We start from the raw sequence: 10,661 nt of genomic DNA, 5'->3' as shown, positions 1-10,661 counted from the left end.
CTGGCATCTTTTGGAGATAACATCATTGTGAAAGTTTAGACCATAAGCTCGTGTCTTTGGTATTCAAATTTAATCAAAAGTCAGACAACAGACTGGCAAATGTGGAGACTTGTAGACAAAGGATCGGCGCGCCCAGGGGTCGGGGTTGACCTGGGTTTAGGAGAGAGGAGAGGAGGGGGGCGGGGGTCCCTCATAGCGACAGTTCTCCATCTGCCGCTCTGAACAATAGCGCTGAATCAATCACCGCCAACCTGTGTCTCCTGCACAGACAGCCCCCTCCTCTATTGATGCAGCAGTGGCAGCAGGCCTGACCTGATGCGAGATGTGTTTTGGATTATTATGCAGATAAAATAGAACCAAATAAGCACGTGCTGTTAGGGAGACACTGCTATCAGTGGAGCAGATGAAACAGAGGTGTGCGTAAAAGTTTTGTTGTGCGTAAAATTATTTAAAATAAATAGACAGATGTCAAAAGGTAGTTTATTTAAAACATAAACACATTTAGTGGATCAAAAGGCCAAATTCTAAATATATAACCAAATAGAGCCGTGCGTAAAAGTGTGTCGTGCGTAAAAGTAATCGGCAATGAACAAAAGGTTGTCATAAACAAGTGTATTTAAAAGCACAGATTAAGACATTTAGTGGATCTACACACCAAATACTGAACATAAACAAATACAGCAGTGCATGATAGTTTCGTCGTACTTAAAAGTGTTTGGATAACAGAACGTTGTCAACAATAGGTTTACATGTCCCCGATGAAGACATTTGCTGGATCTACGAACCAAATACCAAAAAAAGTGCAATAAACTTCACATGTTCTCCTTTAGAATTCAGTTCGAGTGGCCCCTGAACTCCCAAGAGCAAATAAATAAAAACCGAGCAAGGACAGCTGATGGCCACGTGGTCAGCATGGGCCAGCAGTGCAGATTGCGCAGCACGCACAGCGTTCTGGCACGCGCTGCTCATTTGCATTTGTATGGGTGACCGTAATAATAGAGGGCTTCTGTGAGCACAATGAGGCCGTTTTTATGGCCATCCTCTAGTCCACAGATGGCATCATCCACCTGCCCTTTCTCACTGCTGGAGGGGGAGGGGGCGCTGCACACTTTCTCCATGTTGTTGCTAAAATAATGTCACCAAAAATCCTAAAATGCAAGAAACTGGTATTAAAGTTTGTTGAGTTTTCTTTTAGTCGAGTTCATATTTAATGTTTGAATGTTTGGAAGGTTGATTATGATGAGGTTTAAACTGGTCTATAAATCGTCTCCAAAGAGTACAACATGAAGATTGTGCGTTTGAAGAGTTCTTATAAATGCATGTAAAAGTGCAATGTTCAGCATGCATCTCTGCAAAAAGAATCACCGGCTGTGTTTTCTATAATTTGTTGCACTGATTTTTTTTATGTTTTAATGAAGCTATTTTTAGTTTCAGTCCAGGCTGCTGCGCTCAGAGGGGGAGCGTGCGTGGCTCGATGACCCCCATCAATCTGCCACGAGCCGGAGTGTGACAATAGCATTATCATACCAATACACCATTCAGCTTTTAGCCAATCAGAGCGCAGCGCTTTCACTGCGCCGCACGAGCTGCAGAGTATAAAACATCGAGGCTGCTGCTCAGAAAGTACTCTGCTCCCTTTCGGATTTACTCTCTGACCATACTATCTAAACCTCTCTGCCTTTGCGGAATATCTTCATCATCTTCATCATGACTCTTGAGGAAGTTTTGACCCAGAAACCCGCCGAGCGTGCTCAATGCACCGGCAACGCCCTCGAGGAGGTCCTGGTGTCCGCTAAGGACAATGACTCCCTCACTGTCGGTGTCTACGAGTGCGCTAAAGTTATGAACCTGTAAGTATGAAACTCTCAGCTGAAGATTTGCACATTTTCATCAATCATATCAGATAGTTAGGATCGTTTTTGGATGAAATCTCATGTTTTTTTCCTTTTCTTTTGTCTCCACAGTGATCCAGACAGCGTGTCTTTCTGTGTCCTGGCCACGGATGAGGAGTTTGAGTGTGACATCGCTCTGCAGATCCACTTTACCCTCATCCAGTCCTTCTGCTTCGACAACGACATCAGCATCGTCAGAGTGAGCGACATGCAGCGTCTGGCTGAGATTGTTGGTGGCAAGGCGGAGCAGCTTGAAGATGCCCACTGCATCCTCATCACGGTATGTCGAGCTCAGATAATTATGTGATACTGAATCATTTCACAAGTGTGTGTTTGGTGCGTTGTTGAACGAAACATGTGACTAAATTCTCTCTCCTCCTCCTCCTGTTTGAACAGAACCCAGCTAATGGGTCTTGGGAGGACCCTGCTCTGGAGAAGCTGCACCTGTTCTGTGAGGAGAGCCGCCGTCTCAACGACTGGGTTCCTGAGATCAGCCTCCCCGGGCGCTGATCTGGGCCTCGGCTCATCTCTTGCTCAGATGCTGTTAAAGCTTCTCATCTTGAAATACTCATCCTGACGAACAGGATGACCCTGTTTCTACTCATCCCTGGATACTCCTGAGGAGGCTTCCCGTCCAGGCAGCACGGCGCCGGCCCGAGGGCCCCCCCGTGAACCGTCGCCTCTTGTCCCGTCCATGCCAAGATGACTCTCATTCTTTATGTGAATGAGAGTCAGGTATGCCACAAGAGCGACGCATCGACCCTCATTCTTTGTGTGGATGAGGTTTGGAGAGGGAGGAGATGCGAGTTCTGCGTCCTGTGGGTCTCACAGAGCAAACGTCGCACGTTGAAAAGCACGCGCAGCAGGAGAAGAAGCGGTGCTGAGAAAGAGGCGTTCTTAAAAAGGGACTTTTTAAAGACGTCCTCTTTGCTGAGCAACACAACAACAGTTGCAATCAGCGGAAATGTTTCCCACTTTCCAGAATTGTCTTAATTCTCTAAAGGTTTCACTTTAGAAATTTAACAATGACAAATGATATTCTAAAACATAAAAAAAAAAAAAAAATACATTCAAAAACAAGTTTATTCTCTAAAGGTTTCACTTTAGAAAATGACTTATGTTAAAAAATGATGAAAATTCGTAAGATAGTCTTATGAACATTTAATTATGTACTGAAGACAGAAATGTTAACAAATGAAAATATTTTCTAAAGGTTTCACTTTAGAAAATGGCTTAATAAATTAATGTTAAAACATATGAGAATTTGTAAGATTGTCTTATAAGCATTTAATTATGTACTGAAGACAGAAATGTTAAAACATATAAATATTGTCTTGATGTTCTGATTTTGTTGGAACAATGTTTGAAACAAAGTAATGTATATATTTCTAAACGTTTCACTTTGCTTTGGAAAATGCTTAATAAAAAACAAAAAGTGAATATGATTGGTGTGATGTGTTTTCACTTTCTAGTTGTATGTATTGTGTGTGTTTGGGTTGAGGGGGTCAGAGGGGAGGGGGAGGTTATAAAACTAACAAAAGTTTTAAACTCAGCAGATTTGCATGGAAGGCGCACAGGCCCGTCATCTGTTGTCCCTGCAGTAAAAAAAATATAATAATAAAACCTCCGAGGTCCCTCCTCCAGCAGACCTCATCTGCATGTGTATAGCGCGGCGCACAATAGCGCGAGCTCCCGGCCTGTCAGCTCCAGCGGTCCGCACAGAGCGCCTATTGTTCGGCCTGCAGATGTCTCTGCAGCCACGCCACGCCATCTGCCGCTTCCAGCAGGTGGGGGTCGGGCAGGGCTGGGAGGAGCTCGGGGGTGAGTGAGTTTGCCAGTGCCAGAGGGGACAGCCCGGGTTGGGTCTGGCTGGTTTGGGCCGGTTGTCCCATCATCATCTGGTGTCCTGCCAGCTGCTGTCGGGACTATTATTTACTCGCAGGCACTTAGTGAAACTTTTGGTAAACAAGGCACAAAGCCGCGAGCTCAGCTCTGCTGCCACCTGCTCGGCGTCCCAACAATAAAAGCTGCGTGACGCATCACATTTGTTTCTTCACCACTTTATTTAGTTTTTCATAAACAATGGGAGTCTTTTCAAGACACACACTTTTTGTAAGTGGGGGTAAGCTTCCCTTAAACACATGTACAATGTTCATATTTACTGAAGCCCAAAAGAGACACAAGCTTAAATCAGGTGCACAAACATATTTAGCTTTAAAGAGTTATTGCCGAGAAAATGAATTATTGATCATTGCAGCTTTTCGGTTTGATATTATTGTAAATCAAATCAAATCAAATCAAATTTATTTGTATAGCCCAATATCACAAATTATACATTTGTCTCAGTGTGCTTTACAGACTGTACAGGTTACAACATCCTCTGTCCTTAGACCCTCGCATCGCACAAGGAAAAACTTCCTAAAAGAAACCCCAAAATTAAAGGGGGAAAAATGGAAGAAACCTCAGGGAGAGCAACTGAGGAGGGATCCCTCTCCCAGGACGGACAGACGTGCAATAGATGTCGTGTGTACAGGATAAACAACATAGTACAAATACAACATTTGACAGAAATTATGTTGTGTTGGAAAAAAAAAAGAAATAGAAAGTTTGGATGAATCCAGGAAAATGTCAATAAGGCTTCCCGGTGTCCAGCAGGACCAGGTCAGCAGGCGCTGTCACGATTCATGATCCTGACGTAAACTTTATCAGTGGCAACCTGCCACATGAGAGACAGACACTCCGGGGATGATACCCCGGATGGTGAGTTAGTAACATACATTTACATAAATGCATACAGATAGAGAGGGAGAAGAAGAGAGAGGGAGAGAAGGAAGAGAGCAGGGAGGTGTCCCCCGGCAGTCTAAGCCTATAGCAGCATAACTAGGGGCTGATCCAGGGCAAACCTGAGCCAGCCCTAACTATAAGCTTTATCAAAAAGGAAAGTCTTTAGCCTACTCTTAAATGTGGAGAGTGTGTCTGCCTCCCGAACACAAACTGGAAGCTGGTTCCACTGGAGAGGAGCTTGATAGCTGAAGGCTCTGGCTCCCATTGTACTCTTAGAGACTCTAGGAACCACAAGTAACCCTGCAGTCTGGGAGCGCAATGCTCTAGTTGGTTTATACGGTGTTGTAAACTAATTGTTTTTGTGGCTGTTTGGCTCTGGGAGCTTGTAAAGAGCAGTTGTGACTATTTTATAAATTTGAGGGGTCCCAAGGATTAAACAAAGAAAAGTTACACAACATTCTGTTTATTTTTTTATACATCTTTAACTTTAGATTTTCTTCTTTCAAATATTGAAACAAAAATCAGGAAAAATAACAAAAATGGTGAATTTATTGATTGGATTATTTCACACATTTTACATTTGTTTAATTTCATCAGGCACTTAAACATTTACCAGCTAAGGCCAAAAAGTTGCATTGGAGGAAATGAAAGACATTTATCAAAAGCCTAAAACTACAAGTTTCCAGTAAACAATGCAAAATAAAATGACAAAAAGTCACTATTGCCACTAATTTCATGTTTGTATAAAAGTGTGTATAAAAACTGTGCTGCCAGTCTTTTATGAGAGCACACAGAGTTTGGAGGTGTGTCTGAGGCCCCTGTAGGCCCGGAGCCCCTCCCTCTTGGGGTCCTTCACCATCCCTCGCACCACTGGGGGACAGTCGCAGCCCCTCCTCTTCTGGGCTCGGTGCAGCAGGATCCGATAAACCCCGGTGACGGGGCTGCGGCTGTGTTTGGGCTGATTGTTGTGCAGGTGCTCCGTGGTGAAGCCGAGCTCCTCCAGCGAGCTCCTGACCTCCTTCTCCACCTCCACGTCCACGCCCCCCCGCTCCGAGTCCAACAGGCTCTGCAGAGGGCTCATTGGTTCGGGAGGCACCAACGACCAGGGAAACTCCACAGACAAGAGCCAATCGCAGCCCAGCATCTGGTCGATGGCACAGCGCTCAGTGGGGACCACCTTCAAGATGCCCTTGATGAGCCTCTGGCAGGGGCCGGGCACCCAGGGAGGAACGGTGTAGGCGCCTTCGATGACGCAGCGCCGAAGCTTCCCCATGGTGTCGGCACGGAACGGCATGGTGCCGGTCACCATGAAGAAAAGCAGAACCCCCATAGCCCACACGTCCACCGGGGGCCCCAGGTAGCACTCGTCCCGAAAGAGCTCTGGGGCAGCGTACGGCGGCGAGCCACAGAAGGTGTCCAGGGAGTCGCTTTGATTTGAAATCTGCGTGCTGAATCCAAAGTCGGCCACCTTCACGCAGCCGCCGGTGGTGAACAGAACGTTCTCCGCCTTCAGGTCCCGGTGTATGATGTTGATGTTGTGCTATACAGCAAAACATAAAAAGCTTTTTATTATAAACAGGATTGTAATTGATTATGATATCCTTTTACTGTTTGGGGACTTTGCTGCTTTATAATTGGGATTGATTATAGCAGTCCACTTTATTTAAACAAATATAAAGGTAAGTCTGTTATAATGTGTCTTCTCTACAGTAAGCGGCGTAGGTTAAAGCTTTCTAAAAATGTAGGTTTTAACCAAACAGTCCGGGTAGAAACTTTAAAGCCATCTTTGTTTTGCGTGGTTTAGTAAACCGGGCCAAAGTGAGTCCTGGATCAAAACCTGACAAATTGCATTTCTTGCTGTGTTTAGATGTGTTCAGTTAAGTCCCTGTAAACCCAGCAGCATTTAAGCTGCAACATAAGGTCTGGTTTTAGTAAACTTAATAGAATAAATAAATACAGCATGGAGAAAACAAACCAAAATGTTTCCATGTCACTCACCATATATGTGATGGCAGAAAGGATCTGGGCGAAGGTGATCTTGCCGGTGTTGTCGGACAGTTTTCCCTCGGTGCAGATCCTGTTGTGGAGGTCTCCTCCTCCTGCGTACTCCAGCACCAGGAAGAGGCGGCTCGGCGTCTCCATCACCTCGTACAGACACACAACATTTGGGTGATGCAGGCTCTCCATGCTGCTGATCTCCTTGGCGAGAAGACGCTGGGCCTGACTGTCCAACCGGGTCCTATCCAGGATCTTCAGGGCCACTTTGTCTACGAGGAGGACAGATGAAGGGACACGGAGACATGAAACAACAGTCCGGCTGTCAACTAGGAGTCCTGGTAAAATAACTCTGTTACAAAATAGGACTTGCGTACAACTTGGAAGCTCAAAATTGATCAGAAAACATCTTTGGGTTTTGGACTGTTTGGAAACATTAGCTTGGACTCTGGGAACTTGTCGGGAGCTGTTTCACTAGTTTCTGACATTTTAGAGATGATCTGCAGATCAGCTGATGATGAAAACACTGGGTATTTGCAGGCTGCATTACCACGGCATCACAATTTATAGAATAAACAACACAAATAACTAGAGTTCTGCCACCCTGACCTGAAACCAGACAAAGTATCAGGTGCGTCGAGTTTGAGCTGTTTTGCTGCGCAAAGCTTGGAGCTTGGGTTATTTTAAAATATAATTCATGGGAGGTTTATATTTGTGACTGTCCAATTGTCAATACATCCATAAATGTCATGTCAGTATTGCAATAGTCTGGTCAGCTGACGGGTGGGTCTCAGTTTTAGGATGGTGCAAAACTCTACTTGTAAAGGTGTGAAAACAATCTATTTATTTTTCTGCATCTAGCATGTACCTTACCTTTGGTCAGAGCATGGAAAGCCATTTTGACCCTGGAGAAGGTCCCGTAGCCGATCTCCCCGCGGACCTTGTAGAAGCCCACCCTGCGGCCTATGATCAGGTCCTTGATGGTCTTGTTGTCCTTGCACAGGTCGGTGGTGAGCTTCTGCAGGGGCGTGGGGGGCAGCAGGACGCCCGCCTCCTCATCCTCCGGGCCGACCTCAGAGTTGTCCGTCAGGCTGCACAGGCTGTGGTGGCGCCGGGTGCTTGTCACCTGGTACTGCTCTCCAATCATTTCTGCATCTTTAGAGACATGATGACATCATTAAGGCTTTACCACTTTGACACACATGTATTACTTTCTTCCTCCTGAAACTGCTGATAGGATGTTATACACGCTTTGTTTACTACACTGGAAGTGCAACAAGCAGTGCGTCATCATTTCATTTCATCTAAAACGTTAAAATAGTTTAAAAAGCATCCAAAAAGGGTCAAGATGTGAGATGAGATGTTAAAAGCAGCTGCAAAATGGGTTTAAGTCAAGAGCCTAATGTATCAAGTCTTAATGAGGAAGTAAGCTGCTGAGACATCAACATGTACGGGGGAGTATTTGCACCATGAAGCTCTTCATATTAAAATGAGGGAATACGATCACATTTCCCTTTATATGTTCGCTTCACATCACATATATTATATTCTACACCTGTGTCTTCCAGTGCTTCACTGTAGGGCTGCTAAAGATTATTTTCATTATCGCTTAATCTGCAGATTATTTTTAAGGATTAATTATTTGGTCTATAAAATGTCAGAAAACAGTGAAAAATGTCCATTGCAGTTTCTGAAAGTCTAAGGTGATGTTTAAATGTCTATGTGTGTCAGCCCAAAACACAAAGATATTCACTTTAAAATTATATAAAACGAGAAAAGCGGAAATCTTTATATTTTAGAAACTGAAAAATGCATTTTCTGACATTTACGCATGAAGAATGACTCGATTCTAACTATCAAAATAGTTGCTGATTATTTTTCTGTCGACCAAATGTTTCAGCTCCACTTCACTTAAGCAATATCACTTAAGATTTAAAGACTACGCCAGTATATTAAATACTAATTCTCAGATGTCTTATGGAACAGCTTGTACACATATAACTGCACATGTACTAGACTAGAAACTTTCAACCCTCAAATGACTTCAAAGATTTAACAAAAAGATATCAAGAATATAGAAAGAAAGATTTTCTTTTCTTACCAAGTTTCCAAATTGCCGCTCTGCATCAAAACGCAGCCGTAGAATCCACTGCATGCAGCAACATGCAGACGTTGTTTTGGCACAGTAGGAACCAGAATTGATTTGTCCTTCACTCACATGCTGAAATGTGACAGTTTGTCCTCCTACACGCTGAGCAGAACTGTCTTTAACTGACTACTGCACACTGATGGCCCAGAACACATGAGGGGAGGGCCGTCAGACGAGTGGACAGACACTCACAGCTCACCTCTCCTCTTCACTGATGAAGGATTAAGGTGGTGTCATGAACTCTAATCGTTCACTTGGCTCTATGCCAATCCCTTCAAATTGCTGACATCAGTTCAGGGGGTCAAAAATGAGGCCAAAGGGGATGCAACATACAACACATGTGCAGATGTATTTGTATCCACAGTATGCATGACCACAACGCTGCGGTTTGCAGGTTTCGTGTACATGGCTGTGCATTCGCAGCCAAGGTTGATCTCTTGGCTTTAGTGAAGATGAAAAGTTATGCAACGGTGTTACCCAATGTTCCCAGAGAGATTAGCTCTCTCTGTCCCTTTTAGATGCTGGCTGAGCAGCACATATAAAGGGATTACAAAGCTCGAAGTCAAGCGTCTTCATACAGGAGTATTATCCTTAAGAAGAGCAGTGGAGGGACAGCAGGGAGACATTACAGTCAAAAGACATCAGGACAGTTATAAAAGCATTCTCAACTCAGCTTTCTTTTAAATGTTGCAAGTGCAGTTCATGTATTATGGCCTGATCGGTACAACCTTTAGCTTATCACAGATATTTTGGTATCTGCAAACATGTAGGACGTAAGGTAATGCCACATATATGTTAGAAGTAACTTATAAACAGTGTCACCAGAGAGCACAAAGATATTCAGCTTTCTATCATATACGACAAAGCAAAACTGCAAAGCCTCACATTTGAGAAGCTGGAACTTGTGACTATTTGTAAAAAAAGAGGATGTTTGGTGGCATTGTGAAGTAGCACAGCATGGGAGTGTGTCATTGCAGCTTCTCCCAGTAAAGATTATTTCATTGTTCATCAATTCAGGAAGTTTTTAGCCAAAATGATCTGCAGAAGTCACCACCTCTCCAAAACAAACGGACCTGGTCATTGAAACCCTGGATAGAGCCGGTGGACAGGGAGGGGCTACGAGCTAAAGGCTAATGTTTGCTAAGCTTGTTTCTCTGAAAACTTAAGATCGAGATGTCCAATGACTGAAATCCTTCATCCTGTTAAAAACGACCAAGATCTAAAAAATGTATCATGAAAATGTGGCTTAAAACTGGATTAATACGTGAATTTATGACAGCTTCTGTACAAACAGGAATTACAGAAATCACAGAAATGGATTTTGGTATTGAGTTCAAATCTGTGAGGCAGGAGGACATCAGGAGGACATCAGGAGTACACGAGGAGGACATCAGGAGGACATCAGCAGTACATGAGGAGGACATCAGGAGTACATGAGGAGGACATCAGGAGTACATGAGGAGGACATGAGGAGGACATCAGGAGTACAATGAGGAGGACATGAGGAGGACATCAGGAGTACATGAGGAGGACATCAGGAGTACATGAGGAGGACATCAGGAGTACATGAGGAGGACATGAGGAGGACATCAGGAGTACAATGAGGAGGACATGAGGAGGACATCAGGAGTACATGAGGAGGACATGAGGAGGACATCAGGAGTACATCAGGAGGACATGAGGAGTACATCAGGAGGACATCAGGAGGACATCAGGAGAACATCAGGACAACATCAGGAGTACATCAGGAGTACATCAGGACAACATCAGGAGGACATCAGGAGGACATGAGGAGTACATCAGGAGTACATCAGGACAACATCAGGAGTACATCAGGAGTA

General features: G+C 44.2%; 2 protein-coding genes across 2 annotated transcripts; one reads left to right on the top strand and one right to left on the bottom strand.

Moving 5' to 3' along the window:
* The first annotated feature begins 1,477 nt into the window (after nt 1–1,477).
* On the top strand, nt 1,478–2,986 carry LOC115016679 (growth arrest and DNA damage-inducible protein GADD45 gamma-like). Its single transcript, XM_029444627.1, has 3 exons — nt 1,478–1,850; nt 1,965–2,172; nt 2,289–2,986. The coding sequence occupies exons 1-3, from the start codon at nt 1,708–1,710 to the stop codon at nt 2,400–2,402; spliced, it is 465 nt and encodes a 154-aa protein (XP_029300487.1). The 5' UTR covers nt 1,478–1,707; the 3' UTR covers nt 2,403–2,986.
* Nucleotides 2,987–5,225: 2,239 nt separating this feature from the next.
* Nucleotides 5,226–10,257, bottom strand: nim1kb (NIM1 serine/threonine protein kinase). Its single transcript, XM_029444831.1, has 4 exons — nt 8,773–10,257; nt 7,545–7,826; nt 6,675–6,943; nt 5,226–6,216 (listed from the first exon to the last, which is right to left on the bottom strand). The coding sequence occupies exons 2-4, from the start codon at nt 7,816–7,818 to the stop codon at nt 5,455–5,457; spliced, it is 1,305 nt and encodes a 434-aa protein (XP_029300691.1). The 5' UTR covers nt 7,819–7,826; nt 8,773–10,257; the 3' UTR covers nt 5,226–5,454.
* Between the last annotated feature and the right edge of the window lie 404 nt (nt 10,258–10,661).

This window comes from Cottoperca gobio, chromosome 12 (genome assembly GCF_900634415.1).
Source record: "Cottoperca gobio chromosome 12, fCotGob3.1, whole genome shotgun sequence".
Lineage (NCBI taxonomy): Eukaryota > Metazoa > Chordata > Actinopteri > Perciformes > Bovichtidae > Cottoperca > Cottoperca gobio.
This window is presented reverse-complemented; position numbering and strand designations above follow the sequence as displayed.

What these genes read in the sequence shown, in the direction of transcription:
- nim1kb (XM_029444831.1), bottom strand. Translation starts at nt 7,818, where the DNA reads ATGATTGGAGAGCAGTACCAGGTGACAAGCACCCGGCGCCACCACAGC. An exon ending in TTTCCATGCTCTGACCAAAG is followed by an intron (nt 6,944 to 7,544) that starts GTAAGGTACATG and finishes TCCTCCTCGTAG; the next exon opens with ACAAAGTGGCCCTGAAGATC. An exon ending in TTTCTGCCATCACATATATG is followed by an intron (nt 6,217 to 6,674) that starts GTGAGTGACATG and finishes TTTGCTGTATAG; the next exon opens with CACAACATCAACATCATACA.
- LOC115016679 (XM_029444627.1), top strand. Translation starts at nt 1,708, where the DNA reads ATGACTCTTGAGGAAGTTTTGACCCAGAAACCCGCCGAGCGTGCTCAA. An exon ending in TGCGCTAAAGTTATGAACCT is followed by an intron (nt 1,851 to 1,964) that starts GTAAGTATGAAA and finishes TTGTCTCCACAG; the next exon opens with TGATCCAGACAGCGTGTCTT. An exon ending in CCCACTGCATCCTCATCACG is followed by an intron (nt 2,173 to 2,288) that starts GTATGTCGAGCT and finishes CTGTTTGAACAG; the next exon opens with AACCCAGCTAATGGGTCTTG.